The sequence below is a fragment of the Oncorhynchus tshawytscha genome, linkage group LG15, assembly GCF_018296145.1.
Source record: "Oncorhynchus tshawytscha isolate Ot180627B linkage group LG15, Otsh_v2.0, whole genome shotgun sequence".
NCBI lineage: Eukaryota > Metazoa > Chordata > Actinopteri > Salmoniformes > Salmonidae > Oncorhynchus > Oncorhynchus tshawytscha.
The window spans coordinates 22,615,266-22,631,869 of record NC_056443.1 but is presented as its reverse complement, the minus strand read 5'-3'; the positions used below and the strand labels follow the sequence as shown (position 1 = coordinate 22,631,869).

Sequence of the window (16,604 nt, the reverse complement as noted above, 5' to 3'; positions counted from 1 at the left end):
GGTTGATGCCATCTGCTGTGTGTCAGTGGTCCATGTGAGAAAAGGCTGTTCCTTTTCTCCCCTCACACAGGCAAAACATATATATTTCTTTACCTCAATTAAACTTTGTGTCTAGGCTGAGGTAAGAATAGTAATGCCAAATCTGGAGGTTTGTGTGGGTGTCTCTGTCAATGTGTGTGTCTGGGTGGGTTGAGGAGGCCGAGGGGGTGTTAGTTTTGGCTGATAACTTCCCCAGAGCAACACTGAGGCACACGGGGGTTGCAGCCAGGGGAAAGAGGGGGGAGATGAAAGGAGAGGAAATAGACTAACAATGTCGATGTGACGGCTAGCTGAACAAAGCCCAGATTTCTCTCTCTTGCTCTTTTACTCTCCCTCTCTCTTGTGAATCACCACTAACAGCAGTAGCCTCCGACTCCCTAGGCTGTCTTCCGGCTCTGGAAGAGCTCTCAGACCATCTGACAAAGTCAGCAGTTCGCAGATGTGAAGCCGGACATATAATTCAACTGAGTTTACATGTGGAGCATAAAAATGGAAAACATACTTTCCCCCCTATTCAGTCCTCAATATTACTGGATTTTAAGATCCGGTGGCATTCATTTCACTGTATTAGTGATCTTTGATTCTATATCAACAACATTTTTGTCAAATGGACTTCAACTCGTGATTTTTTTTTTCAGAGAATAATTAAGTAATTGAACCACACTCTTAATTATCCCTGATATTCAATTGAGCTGAAGAGAAATTGACCTCCACATTAACTATAATTTGCTTATTGGAGGGGAGTATCACGCTCTGACGACCCTGAATAGCCACCTTCTCTTTTTTTCATCTTGTTTTTAGGTCTACTACGGTTCGGCACTTTAATGCATGGAGTATCGTTTAATTAAATGAATCCTTCATTGGATGGAAAAGTCACTTCACCTCAAAGTTCCAAGTGTGTAAATCAACAGTTAATGGGAGTGTCGCTGAGACTCACTTTCATATGTTGCTCCACTGTGTGGTTGCACTGTGAATATGTAAGGTGAGCCACTGTCACAATTTGTCTTGCTAACAGTCCCATCCCCAACCATGCATGGGCTATATCCAATTCATTCATTCAAAGGCGCAATTCACAGCTTTTGCAGTTTCAGGGCAAGAGCTAGCGAGGTTTAGTTGTTACTCAGGCAGTCGATGTAGCCCCAGCCATTGACGTTGCTGATTTTGTTCTCCTGTAATTTACCTTGGGGCTAATTCACAAATTCTCTGATGCAGAAAGAGCTTATTGCCTCCCTTGGCACAGCCGGCTGCTAAATTGACAGGTGAGGCACATATTTGAGCGTGTCGCGAGTGCTGTCAAGCCTTACTCACTTCCCCTATACTGGTGAGCTTGGTGTGTTGCCAGATGTGGAAAGGTAAGTGTCGATGGAGAGGAGTGGGAGCAAAACAAATGGTCTGTTTTCACTGACGAGTAGAATGGCTGACCAGACCCTGCTTCTTTCCCCCTATTAGACGAACTCATCCTAATTGCCACCGCGCTGTTTGAGGTGGTCAAAAGCCAATAAATAATCTGTGAATTGAAGGGCCAGTCAATCTAGGATCCACTGAAAAACACCTGGAAGTGGAGAGCTAACCATGTTTAATTTGGTGTATGGTCTTCCACGACAAAGCATTTCATGTGAGGAATTTTTAGACACATCAAAGGTTCTATGGAATCGGAACACATAATTGGGAATGAACTATGACATTTTCTTTCTGCATTGCAAAGCGTGTTTGAGTAAATGTCTACATGTATGTATTTTTGTTTTCGCTTTGTTTTATTAACTGCAATTGTTCAAAAGCACATCTTGCTCAGTGTTGTCTTATACTTGTCTCTGAGTAGGTCCCTTAGATTTGAATTGCCTGAGGATATATCTAAACTTAATTTACTCATAATCCTAGTTCTCACTTAAAAATGAACAATTATTTATACTGAATGGAACATTTGAACCTTTCGGTCACTTTTGATGTAGGCCTACCCCCCCATAAACAGTCTTGGGATGCCACAGGTGACACAATCTCATTCGCTGTAAAGCGCAAGTGGGCGTGACCGCCTCCCTCTGCTCTAATCAAATAACAACCACATGATTCATGCACTAATTAATCACCCGCTTTGTGGGCCGAGCAGATCCAGCGACGTGGGGAAGAGAGACAGACGTTCGATGTGTTGAATCAGCGCTTTTCTCCATCCCTCTCTCGTTAATTCAATTCCAATCAGAGCTCATTTGAATTGGCCGCCCTCTGATTTGGTTTGTGGGGTTTGCAGCTGGAAACGAAATACTGTATTTCATCATGATATTTCCTCGTACTTTGTATTTATTTGGTGTATTTTCCAATCCGGGCTTGATTTGAGATTGCATATTTATCACAAATCATCGACTGTGTGCATGCTGGTGCTTTCGGAAACTGTCTGACAGTGGAGAAGGTTGAATAATTGCACAAGCCAGCATAGGGACTCTCTAGGCTCGGAAAGCCAGACCCTAGGCAACAGTGACTAGAATCTGGGATGAATGACGGACTCTTTGTTTACTTCGAAAAGACAGAGAAAATGATCAGACGGACAAATCACGAGGCAGACATTCCAGAACATCACAAAAACCTTTTGTAGTGGTTTTAGTGAAGCTAGTTGATGCAAACTAGCCACTTGCGAAATGCACTCATAAAAACATCGCCATCTTGCTTGCTACTGTTTTGTGTCGACAGGATGTGAGCGACAAGCGGATAAGGCAGTGATGTATGCAGTGACCGATCTGTACAGATGTGAAGCCAGAACATTGGTACATTGTGGGAGGCAGCCCTTCTTTTTAGAGAGACGATGGACAATTCCAACAGTACAAGTTGTTTATCTCCATTATGACAGCCATTTACACAAACAAACTCTCCAATCTTAATGTTTGCAGTCGTTGACCCCTTCCTTCTGACAATTTTTCTGTTTCTTGGGCGATCAACTGAAATGCCCCAAAGGCCCGGTTTTGATATTAATGATGACTTTTAAATGTCATTGCTAGTCTGCTCTGTCTGAGCTGAAGTGCCCTGTGGCTCGGAGGGAGTAAAGGAAGAAGGGTCGGAGGGAAGGAGGCCTGGGCTGGTTTTCAATGACCCCAGGGCCTCAGTGACGCTCTACATGCAAGCCCTCTTGAGAACATGCAATTTCCCCCAATTACTTAAGGAAATCCACATTCAATGCCCACAATCAAACTCCTCTTTTGGTTTACAATTTGCTGCCTCTGAGTGATTTGAAAGCTCGGGAAAGAGCGACATTATTTCAAATGACCTTTCCAATGCCCTTTTTGGTGATTAATTGAGTTGTTTAAATATTTATTTGTGAATTATGGCATGTGTCTGTAGAAACGACTCGCTCCTCTCTGTAGATTTACTGTGAATTAACACTTTTGGAATGCGTTGAAGTAAAGACATCTTAGTTGACCTTAACGTTTTATCAAGCGAGTTCTCCCACAATTCTACTTTTATTTTGCGTATTCAGCAGAGTGCTCGTCAAGAGACTTATCTTGGGGGGAAATCTCAGGAGGATGAGTACAGCAGGATATTCCTCTCGAGTATTAGAGAGAGAGGGAGTGGAACAGGATAGAACTGAGAGCTTAGATATCAGGAAGGACTTTCAATGAGACTCCAACTTGCTTTTAGCTCGATGGATGTGTGGACTTAGATAGTGATACAGGCAGGATGCTGGTGTTGGTAGCCGGGAATCTGGTTATTGCTTACATTAGTGGCTGAGGAAATCTGTCTCCCAAATGTATTTGTATGGCTTCATTTCCTTGTTTGTTTTAATGTGGGAGGAAGATATCACTTCGCTGACATACTGTGTTGTTACCTTGTCTTTAGGTTACAGAATGAGTGTCCCTTTTTAAGATCCACAAGGGATGTTGAGGTCATTCTAATAGCACAGTCAGTTGTCGATGGATAATCAGGGGAGTACAAAAATCGGATCTATAAAAAAGTGTGTCAAAATAATTCTCAACTTCTTATTCAGACCTTTTAAATACAATTAGAGAAGACGTTTAAGTGTATGCTGGTGTCTTTGTATACTTTCATGTTGAGTTAGCATAGAACGTATAGCTTAGCATAGGCTGTAGTAAGCGTTTGCTAGTTTCGACTCCCATCTTCAAGTATAACATGAAAACACCATTAGCGTTCCCTGTCTCAACGTTGGTCTATCATACCTGTTGGTAATTGGTTCTGGCCAACTTTTGAAGCTGCATATGTCATAATGTTTGATTATAGTTGTGTGTGTGTGTGTGTGTACACTGTGTATATAGAAGTGTTACCAGTGATGCACAAGTGAAAACTTATTTTTTTAAAGTCTGTCTTATGAATTGCTTTGATTTCAAACAACCAAGGATGGCATATTCTGTTGCTTAAAATTGCACATGGATCAATTTGTTCTTCTTGCCTTGTAGAGTAACTACAGCACTTACTTGACCCAGTGAATTGAAACAGATCAATGGTACTCGGTAGAGCAAAAACTCATGTTTAGGCAAGCTATTCAGCAAAGCATAGGATGAAACTTCAACAGAACTCCAATCTGCTTATAAATTGATGTTGTGTTGCATTTTGAGCATGATCTACTCCATAGCAAGAGAATATGAAACAGAATGTGGAATAAATACGATAAAAATGAAATGATTTATTGATTTCAAGGATTGCGGGGACAAAATGGCATTTTAAAATTCCGTTTGGTACTTTGTACATACCACCCGCTTATGATAGTACCAGCATTTTGACATTCTCAGTGCATATGTTTAGGAGAAGGCGTGTCTATGGTAACCATTCACGCAATGGGATGTACCTTTGGATAGAACTATGAAAATACCGTGCCATTTTGTTTTTTTGGTCTACATTTGCTTATTTATTGTTTTACAAAATGGATGGTGTCATCCTTTCCACATACAGTGCATTCTGAAATTATTCAGACCCCTTGACTTTTACCACATTTTGTTATGTTACAGCCTTATTCTAAAATTAATTAAAAACAATTCCTCAGCAATCTACACAGAAATGCCTTATTTACATAAGTATTCAGACCCTTTGCTATGAGACTCAACATTTTGTTCAGGTGCATCCTGTTTCCATTGATCGTCCTTGACGTATCTACAACTTGATTGGAGTCCACCTGTGGTAAATTCAAATGATTGGACATGATTTGGAAAGACACACACCTGTCTATATGAGGTCCCACAGTTGACAGTGCATGTCAGAGCAAAAACCAAGCCATGAGGCCGAGAGAATTGTCTGTAGAGCTCCGAGACAGGATTGTGTCGTGGCACAGATCTGGGGAAGGATACCAAAAGATGTCTGCAGCATTGAAGGACCACAAGAACAGTGTGGCCTCCATCAGTCTTAAATGGAAGAAGTTTGGAAGCACCAAGACTGGTCCTAGAGTTTGCTGCCCGGCCAAACCAAGCAATTGCGGGAGAAGGGCCTTGGTCAGTGAGGTGACCAAGAACCTGATGGCCACTCTGACCGAGTTCCTCGGTGGAGATGGTTCTCCTTCTGTAAGGTTCTCCCATCTCTGCAACCCTGCACCAGTCAGGCCTTTACGGTAGAGTGGCCGGATGGAAGCCACTCCTCAGTAAAAGGCACATGACAGCCCGCTTGGAGTTGGCACCTTTAGGTGCCTAAATGGCACCTAAATACTCTGACCATGAGAAACAAAATTATCTGGTCTGATGAAACGAAGATTGAACTCTTTAGCCTGAATGCCAAGCGTCACATCTGGAGGAAATCTGCCACCATCCCTACGGTGAAGCATGGTGGTGGCAGCATCCTGTTGTGGGGATGTCTTTCAGCGGCAGGGACTGGGAGACTAGTCAGGATCGAGGGAAAGATGAATGGAGCAAAGTACAGAGAGATCCTTGATGAAAACCTTCTCCAGAGCGCTCATGACCTCAGACTGTGGTGAAGGTTCACCTTCCAACAGGACAACAGGAGCTTGGACTTGAACCCGATCTAACATCTCTGAAGGGACCTGAAAATAGCTGTGCAGCAACGCTCTCCATCCAACCTGACAGAGCTTGAGAGGATCTGCAGAGAAGAATGGTAGAAACTCCCCAAATGCACGTGTGCCAAGCGTGTAGCGTCATACCCAAGAAGACTCAAGGCTGTAATCCCTGCCAAAGGTACTTCAACAAAGTACTGAGTAAAAGGTCTGAATACTTATGTAACATTACAGTTTTTTTGCCAATTAGCCAGACATTTCTAAAAAACAGTTTTTTTGTTTTCTCATGGGGTATTGTGTGTTGATTGAGGGGGGGTTGGGGACAATTGTATCAATTTTAGAATGCTGTAACGTAACAAAATGTGGAAAAAGTCAAGGGGCCTGAGATTCATGCAACAACTCTCGTGTATCACGTTAAACATCTTGCTATACTACCTCTACATGGCCTGGTTTTCAACACATGTAATAGAAACTTCACTGGCAAATCAAATGTGTGTGTCCTTTCTCTTCCATGGTGCCCGGTGGTTAATCAGCCATCAATTATTTGAAAGAAGAAGTGTAATAAGATCCAGCTCACTGAGAGGAGAGAGGGATAGAGAGAGACTTCCATTAAGTACACATACTGGCTGTCTATCCCCCTTCCAGCCGATGATAAATGCCTGCAGTACACATTGTCCAGTGTTGGTGCTGCAACACAGACACTTCTGTTAAGGGGTGTTTATGAAAATCCATAACTGTCACGGTCCCCCATGGTCACTCAGCCCAGCGTTTACGTTTCCTACTCATTTTTCATTCCCACTGTAAACACCAAACCCCTGGAGTCTCTCCACTGTTCGTCTGGCGAGAGGCAAAGCAGAAACGTCCGAACAGACAGACAGCAGGCTCTGGTCTCTTACCATTGGGCTGCCTGTGGTAAACAATTAGAATACTGCCAGAGGGCAAGCAGCTAGCCATTCGTTTACCCCCTTGCCACCTTCCCCTGTTAAGTGGGCGTGGCCACCTCCCTCAGCTCTAATTGAATAACAACACGATGATGCGGTTATTGTGTGGTACATATGGACGTTTTAGTCAGGCCTCTTTTCTCTCTTACTCACTCTCCCTGTCTACTTCTCTTTCCCTCCATCTCTCTCTCCTCTCTCTCTATTCGTATTACTGGTTGGATGGTCATCATGAACACAACTAACATGCTCCCCACCTACTCTTTGACGATCTTGATGGCCGTATCTCTCCGTCTCTCACATAACCTATAGCCATGTTATTGTCTCCCACCCCCAACGAGGGCCCTGTCAGCTCAGCTTCTTACCTCCCAATATCTGACCTGTGACCTTTGCTCTAATGTCACCTTCTCTTTGCCTTTCTCGCTGTTTTATCTCAGTCTAATGGTTAAGATATTAGGTTGGCTATTGGGAGACCCAGGTTCCATTCTCACCGGGCACACGTGTCCCACATAGTAAATATACCCACTGTTACGCAGTGTTTGCTGACGTTATTTTCTCTTTATGTACCCACAGCTTTCAGTCGAGCGCCCATTCCCATGGCTGTGGTAAGGAGGGAGCTGTCGTGTGAGAGCTACCCCATCGAGCTGCGCTGTCCGGGCACCGACGTCATCATGATCGAGAGTGCCAACTACGGCCGCACCGACGACAAGATCTGCGACGCAGACCCGGCACAGATGGAGAACACGCGCTGCTACCTGCCAGATGCCTACAAGATCATGTCCCAGAGGTGAGAATCTAGAACTGTACATCTATGTTTCTGCTGGTGAGAATCTAGAACTGTATATCTACTTATGGTCTCTACATTACTATGAATAGATTGTCTGTGCTTGGTAATGCTCAATGACACCGGCCCCAAATACTGCCGTTGCAATTTTGGCTACCTTTTATTGAGTCTTTGTCTGGAGTTCATAGACCAGAGTGGAGGGGATTTCATGAATGAACTTTGTCTGTTACGGGGGAAACAAGTCCCCATTGAAAATAATAAGCAATTCCCCTATGTTGATAATTGGTGTTCCATTTGTAATTCCTGAATTACGTTTAGTTGGATATTGATTTGATTGAGACTCTGAGGTGATTGCCACTTATATTACAGGTGCCTCTCGCTGTTATCCATTTCCATTTTTCTCAAATGAGAGAAAGGTGCTACATACATAGTCCTGGAAGTGTATATTTGGGACATATACACTTTTGAATCCGGTGTATACGATACACTTGACATGTATTATTACAAGGGGATTTCATGAGTAGGACGTGTTTGGGTATTAAGTTTTGTTTAGAGATCGGAATTACGATGATGCCTTCTGCAACGGGCCACCTTTGAAGAAATCCAATATGAAACACTCTTTTGGTTTGCTGTCCGGCAGTGAATCGATCCTTGTGTTCTCAGTAGAATACGTTAAGAATTCCAACGAGTCTAGAAAATTCTCAGATCGAACGCAATAAATCCCCGTCTTGGGTGTAAATTCATACCACCTATACATTTTTGCCTGTGATGGGAAATCAATGTTCATTTGAAATAATTTGAATACATTAAATCTTATTTGTCTAAATAAATATGACCTCGGTGAGCTCCCCTGCCAGACCTAAGCGCGTTGTGTAGAGTTATGGCTACGTTGTGGAGAAATCAGGAAACGGAGGCCGATTTGTCAGTGCAGACAGAGTGTATACAGCACTTTGACAGTGATATAAGAGAATATACACATAATCTGATGATTTACATTCTGTAAATGTACACATCATACAGGCTTTGAGCATACATGCAGCTAATGTGCTCTATTTAAGAAAAGTAAGCACAGTCATTGTTATTTTTTGGAATTTGCTTTGACTATCATTATACACCGTGTTGGGTTACTAAGTACTCGGAATGGTTGTCTGTAAAACCATTTTCCATAGATACACAGCATGACTTGGTTCAAGCCCTCTTTAAAAGCTGCAGACATGCACCAGGATTTGTAGCTGTTGTCGCGCTCATGTTGTCGTGAATAAGTTACGAGCACTCCAACGAGATAAGGTTTATCTAAATTGCTTTTCAGTGTTGACACGTCCCCGTTTTCCAAACCCAGTGTTCCATGTGCTACCCTTTTGAGAATACTAATGACGTTCTGCACATTATCTAACTGCCTCTCCTCTCCACTTTGTGTATGGCATGACAAAGGTGAGATACACACTAGTGTGAGAAGTATGGATAAAAAGGTAGGTCTTAACACCACTGTCAGATAATTGATCCGGACCATAGCATCTCCCTCGTTCTCCCTCCTGCACCACCCACTCAGAAGAGTAATCCCTGCCGGAATGAATCGAACTGGAGATGAGGAAGAAACGGAACAATAACAAAAAAGACAACCAGGGGGGGAAAAAGAACAGCACCAGGGAACTACACTTTTCTCTTTAGCATCATGTGAATAGGGATGCGCTAGGGGTTAGTTAGCACGTAGGAAAGTGCGACGGTCACGCGATGCCCCCGGCTGCAACAGAGCGGGTACAGCTATTGCTAGGAACCCGGTAACTAAGCTCATTAGAAGACAAAAACAGGATTAGAATCAAAACAAACAACAATTCAGAAAACTGTCGCTTCAAAGACGACAGAGGTCGACACGAGATGAAAAATGGGCCCCAAAACTGCTCGCTCTGCGTTTTTGTTTGGTGGATTTGTCTGATGTCGCTGACAGGATAATGTGACAAATACACACAGAAGAAGAATGGACAGTTCAGCACACCGATGCCGACTTTGACATGCTTCTGAGCATTTGTCATTTTTCTTTGAGCTTTTTCCTGATTACAATTGACTGCCTTTGATCAGATTATCTAAGTATTGCATAACAGTAAGTACATTTAGCTTAGTGTTTAGACTAAGCTTAGATGTTATAACAAATAGAAAACAGCAGTGATTGTTTTCATGTCTATCTTTAGGGGTATGAATGAAAAGTATGTTGGTTACTTTCATGTTGTTGGCTATTGGCTTCGTACAGAATGTCCTCCAAACAGAATGGGCACTGGGACTGAGGCACACTTCCCTGATATTTGATATCCTACTCTGTAGAGACTACCCCTCCCCCTTAGTGGAATGTTCCTCCTTTGGGATTTTCTTACATTTTTTTGCCAGCCCATGAGCCACCTGTCTTTCCTGCTGGCATGGTCTGGGCGGGTATCACTCTGTCAGACTAAGCTACAGACTAACATCCATCACGAGGAAATACCCATCCATATCACCAAGCCTGCTATCAGTCAGTACACATTTGGTCAGCGCAACTCCCTTTTCCTTCCCCTCCCCCTAACTATTCAAAAAGGGCCCCATTCGATATTCAGAAGAATGGAATGACCTCCCACCACACAAAGAAAAGCAGAAATGGTTGCTTATCAGCATACAGAGGCTCCTCCAGCTAGGTGTTTGGTTCCATTAGTCTTTTAAGCGAGTTCTAATATCTCCTGCCTGAGTGATAGCGAGCCGGTGAGTGCCGTAATGCATCTCAAAATGAAGGCTGTCTTCCCAACGTGCCCCCGACAGGATGAATGGCTCTGAGTCATTACTGATGTTCTCGCATGCAGCGGCCATTACGTGTCTGGAAAATCACAGCCACTCAAAGACGTGTCACCTGTGTGTGGCACCGGGTTACAACTGGAAGGTGGATAATGATATTGTAATTCAAACATATGCCACCAGGACTCATTTGGGCGTAATTGGTGGCAATTACCATACTTTAGCCCACCTACTCTTCCCAATGAATTTTAGCTGGCAACTAGCTCTGTATATTGAGTGTTTCGGGAGTTCTCTACATGCGGTTTATTGTTTTGGAGCCTCTTGAAATCTCTCCTCAATAAACTCTGCAGTGAAGCTAGATTATTCCTCAGAAGTGCTTCCGCCCGTCCTCTACAACAACACGGTGCTATCATATCAATCGGGTTTGATCTCGCCGACGCATGTGCGACGCGCCGTACTTCAAAAAACGAGCGACGGCGCTATCGAACAACACCCTCCACCGTTTTCTCATCAGCGGCCCAGCCTGTCGTCTTTTGTGTTCCCCCTCTCTTTCCCTGAGGCGTCGTGGCCTTCACGGCTAGTAATTACCGGCAATATCAAAGTCGTATATCACCCGGCATCTCTGCAGACCTCTCCGGGTACCTTAAGGGAACGCCTGATAGGAAGAGAAAAGGGTCAAAAATGAGACCCCCCCCCCCATTTCTATCCCTTTTTCTCTGAACTTTCCTCCCCATCTCTTTCTCTCTGTCTACGAGGCATTCGGTCTGCTGATTCTCTCGACATGTTCAAGTGTCTGGCCTTTCATCAGCTAAGTGCAGTGTTGTGTCTGCTCCCCGGGTTGAGGCAAACACGGAACATTTGAAATAATTGCAGGCTAAAAACATGACATTTTGAAGGAAAATATGTTTTTGTAGCAAAAGTGATTCGTGTGTGCTGTGATTTTTACACGAGTTCCCAGTCATTTACCGGCAGGTTGAATGTCATGGGTATTGCATTGTATACCTCTTGGGATTGAAGCTACAGATCTTCAGTCAATAGTTAATTTTCTTTTACAAGTACAATATAATAGTTTTTCTTGCCTTCGTTCACTTTGTCATACGCAGGCTAGAATGTATGAAACGGAACAAAAATAAACTTATTACTTCAAATTCCTCAATGTAAAAGCAAACTATCAAAGATAAGAGAGAACGAGAACGGGGGAGAGAGAGAGAGCATATGAAGTAAAAATCCTACTCCCTCACCGTTGATCTTAACATCCGGTCGAGTTTCCGTCATTCTTGGTATTTGACCTGCTTCACAGGGTTTAAGGATTTGATAAGATATTTATTTAAAAGAGAGAATATTAGCTGAAGGTCCCTTTCAGTTCCAATGCCCTTCCTCATCCATATACCTTGACTTAACTGTCGTATGCGTACATTTCACCGGCTGGATAGGTAGACACTCAGTGTATATTACAACACTGCAAATATCCAACCAGGTGGCAAGTAAATGTAAAAAAAATAATAATAAAAATCCAGCATTCATTTGTTTTGGCATTCCTGTTTTTCAAGTCACATGTTAATGCACATTTTGCATTGGTTCCTTGATCTATGATTTTTGCGTTGTTTCAGCCAATGCTTATAATGGAATACATGTCACGTGACTGTACAATTTACTCTTAATACATGTTTGGGGGGTATTCATAGTCTGTGGTTACCATCAGTGGTAGAATCCATTAAATGCTAGTCATATTTTGAGGAGAGAAAGAACACACCACTAAAGCACAAACCAAGCGGAATGTCCTTACACAGAGTGTTTAGCGTCCCTAGTTGCCCGCAACAACCAGCTAGAGAGTTCAGCCGGGCACAAAATGATTCTACATCCAACTGCCTTGTATCCCATTGCGTATTCATCCCCCCGCGTATTACCACTTCTGATACTTCCTCACCTTTTTCTCATAAAAGTTTGGCCGTTTTGAGTTTTGGTGGTATGGAATAGATGAGGTAGCATGGTGTAACAGGAGTTCGCCGAGCTGAAACGGGATACTGTCTCATCTAAGATCAATTGGCTATCTCTGAGGGAAAGTCACCTTATTAAAAAAAGGCTTTTGGCGTTTTGCAACACCCTAACTCATGTTTTTAAAGGGAGGTGTCCCAGTTCATGCGTTGCAATGCACTGTTTGGTTGGTAGTAGATAATTGGTATGTTCGCATTTTAAATAGATTATGACCCATGGATACAACAGCATATGTGATTTTGGTTGATATACAGTATGTAGTTTGGCTTGGTGTTGAACTTCCCATATAAATCAAATCTTGAGAGTCAATTATTCGGCTAAGATGTGCTAATGCATGAATTTAATCTCTGAATAAAGAATATCTTCGATGTGGTTCTCGCACACACACCCGCAGGGTTATTTTCAGAAAGAAATCACCAGCCTCCAGTTTGCAGATTTTGTATTTTATCCATGTTTTCTATTGAGGACATTGTGTGCTGTATGAGGTCTATATAAGACCAACAGCAATATTTGTATTAAGTTTATAAGGCAGAGCAGTTTGCCTCTGCCGAACCTGTCCTTACTCATACATGTCTTGCAGTGCCGACAAACTATTAATCAAGCTATTCCCCTCGGAACCATGGTTGTGTTGATCACCTGTCAATTATAGATTCCATCAACCACCGCATGAGATGATGGCGCGTTGTGAATACCAAAACAAATGTGAGATAATGAAATTGAGCCAAGGGAGGTTTTCTGTGACTACAACCAGTAATAAGTAAAAGGGTCATGCTAGCGAGAACAGCTCTGACAGAAAAAGTCCTATCCCCTTTGGAATACAAAGAACATGCAAGCAATAAAATGAATTCCAAAGTCTGATGATTACTTAAGGAATATAAGCCCAATTTCCATCTGTGCATGTTTTTGATGTGCTGCCTTCTCACAGGAAAAAGGAAAACAATATTTGTTTTCCTTTTTCTTCCCCTATGGATGAAGTCACCCGACATTCATTATCCCCTCTCGTCTTTCATCCCCGCCTGCCTCCATTCTCTCCATCCGGCTTGATAAGAACCTGCTGCATTTCCATTTGGCCAATTGGGTACAGTAAATTCAGCCTGGCAGTCTAACCTTCCAGCCAACGGGCAAGGCCAGGTCATAGACCAGACGAGACTTAATGGTGATTAAGAAAATAAGGGCCTAAGCTGGCAGTGGAAAATGTTTTTTTTTGAGTTTTCCTATGCAGAGCAGATTGATAACTCTCAAAGGATAGAGGGAGAAAAAGAAAGAGGATTGAATCCAGCAGCCGGGCGGTTTGAGAATCCCTGTGTCGGATGCCATTTGCTGTTGTTTTCCAAATGCCCTCTGGGTTTCCTTATGCATCCACAAGTTGAAGTGAAAAAAAAATATATGAATTTGAGAGGTTTTAACTTTTCAACTGTTACCTGTTCTCCTCACAAAACCCCGGCATAGCTCAGGCCTTACGTGGTAGAATGTCAGATGAATAGCCTTGCACGGTGCGGTCACTGGCTAAACATGTGTCGTAATGGAATGAAAGTAAATGGTCGGGAGGAGGTGGGCTCAGTCCATTTGTCAGCTGTGGGATTGGGTTTCACTTGGATGCCCCAGAACAGTAAAGAAAGAGCTAATTCAGATTGGGGGTAGTTGGTCAAATGGCACACTGGAAGCAGACTCCGCTACCACCTGATGTTTTCCTCCTTCGCTCAGAAATCCCTCTGTTGTTTGTCCCTTCCATCTTCCCTCTTGTTCTGTTCTTCTCTTAATTGTCAGGCTAGAGTAGACACCTATTGGATGTCTACTACAGCGCGCCGCTTCCAACTCAAAGCGAAAGTGCCGAAGGGGGCAATTTCTCTGTCGTCTTATGTAGTAGTGGGCGGCCGACTTCGCTTGACCTTTGGGTAACATTACGTTGATCCATCCTCGCCTCGGAGATAAAACATCATCGTGCTTTTCTGATTGATGTCTTGTCTCTACATCATTACCAGTCCTTTTACATTCTCTGTTACTCCCTTGCCTGCACCCTGCCCCCCAAAATAACTTTCCCCTGATGTAAATTCCTTCACTAATCACTTGCGCTGAGGGCTATTTAATTGAAATTGATGAGCGAGCGGTGGAATTGTAAAATTCACCTGAAAAACTATGCCGCTATGAATCAGGCTCCAGGTGTCAGACCAGGCTCCATATTTCATTACACCACAACCGGGTGATTTTTAAACCAGTCTAAATTAGCTGGGTAATGAAAGCCTCTCCTTGTTTGTACCATATTTTACATCATCTGTATAGAACTAGGTAGACATGGGGGCGGGAGGTGGTTTGGAGGGAGGTCAGAGGGGCTGAACTAGTTCATTTTCTTGGGAATTACCTCACCCGTAGCGGAGCGCACTTAGCCGTACTTTAGTCCTGAAAAGAAAACAGCCGTTGTCGAAGAAAGAAAAGGAGGACATCTCCAGAGTATCGAGTTTCTGGAGTGTCCATTAGTTCCAAATAAACAAGACATCATTTTCATCTGTGAGGAAGTCAATATTTATGCTCAAATGAGCATTGAAAATGGTGTAGTTTCTGATTATTTAGCTTGTCCACCCCTCTCTCACTGCTAGCGCAAGTGGTGCAGTGATATTGAATCATTCATGAGAACGGGAGCTCATCTTGGAGTTTGTTTGTCAGAATTGAAGTCAGATTTCTCTCTGTTGTGCCACTGCTAGCCCTTCTAGTTGTCGAGTCGATGGTGCTCTTTCTGCTTTTCTCCCAGTGTCTTTACAGCTGTGGATTTACTGCATTTGTCACGGAGTGCAGTAAGTATGTGGGTTGTTTGAATATGTCAGCTGGCTTGGCCAGGCGGCACTGTGTACTCAGACGATGGGGAGAGAGTGTGGGCTAATCTTGTAGGGGCCGAGCCCCAACGAGGCGCCCTGGTCCTCAAACGGTGACTCAAGTTGTTCAACTGTGATGGCTTCTAGTCGTTGCGCAATTCTGACATTATAGTCTCCTACTCCATACTATGGATATTCTCTCTCGCTCTCGCTCTCTCAAACTCGCACACTCCCCTCCCTCCGTGGGCCGAAACTGGACATGAATGGGTGGCCACGGGCCAAATCCTATGGGTACGGCACTCAGGGGAAGTAGTTGCTGCCGGCGTTGCCACCTGCTTCCACAGTCGAGGCGCGGAGGCCCCTTCTCTCCCTGTTTTCCTTTCTCAGGCAAAAAGCGAGTCCCTAGGGACCCGTTTCTACCAGGCATCCCTCGCTCACCTCTAGTCACCTCACCTGCTCCGTCTGTTTCTTTTTGGTAGCCCGTCCTGTCATCCATGCATAATTGTCTCGTATTTCAAAAACAGGGTTTTTCCCCAAGTAACGCTTTCAAGACAAATGTGTGTAGGGGCCCTCTGGTGGCTTTTACAGTATGGGATTCATTTAAAAGTCTCTGAGGCTGTCTAACTAGTTTCAAATGTGTTTGATTATTATTGCATGGGGTGACGTTTCAGTTGTTTTGGCAACTGTCACAAAACTTCTGCGCTGATGGTTTCTGCTCCTCAATCTATAGGCTTAATGTGGAATTCTATGAAAGGGGATGCATGGGATGTCAACTATTAATCTTTAATCTGGAAAACTGATGACACAATCCTTATGATCAATGTTTCATACCACAGTTGCATAATTCACTTTGATCGAGCGCAGATGTGGCATTGAATATTCTATCAGTTCGTACCCCACAACCCTAAACGTATAGAAAGCTGTTCTAAAATATATTCAGAATGATGATAATCCTGTATCATGTGTGATTCAAGTGCTGGGAGCTTTTGGAATGACTATTTTCGCTGGAAACAGCTGATTTTTAATGGAATATCTTCATAGGCGTACAGAGGCCCATTATCAGCAACCATCACTCTTGTGTTCCAATGGCACGTTGTGCTAGCTAATCCAAGTTTATCTTTAGAAAACTCTTTTGCGATTATGTTAGCACAGCTGAAAACTGTAGTGCTGATTTAAAGAATCAATAAAACTGGCCTTCTTGAGACTTTATGAAGGCCTTGGGTAACATTTTTTTCAAATAACACCATAGCTTTTTCATTGGTTTGGTGCTATATGTAAAATATGTATGCATGTATGTATATGTGTGTATATATATGTATGCGTGTGTGTATGTGTATGTATATATATGTGTGTGT

The 16,604-nt window shown here is 43.2% G+C and overlaps 1 protein-coding gene across 12 annotated transcripts in view; it reads left to right on the top strand.

The window, feature by feature from the left end:
• The window catches only part of LOC112232768 (adhesion G protein-coupled receptor L3-like), a 328,717-nt gene that overhangs the window by 103,599 nt on the left and 208,514 nt on the right, over nucleotides 1-16,604 (top strand). For all 12 annotated transcript variants that reach the window (XM_042298323.1, XM_042298322.1, XM_042298314.1 and 9 more), the window contains one exon: nucleotides 7,483-7,696. In XM_042298323.1, the coding sequence (XP_042154257.1) occupies nucleotides 7,483-7,696 (214 nt within the window). The remainder of the gene's footprint in view (nucleotides 1-7,482; nucleotides 7,697-16,604) is intronic.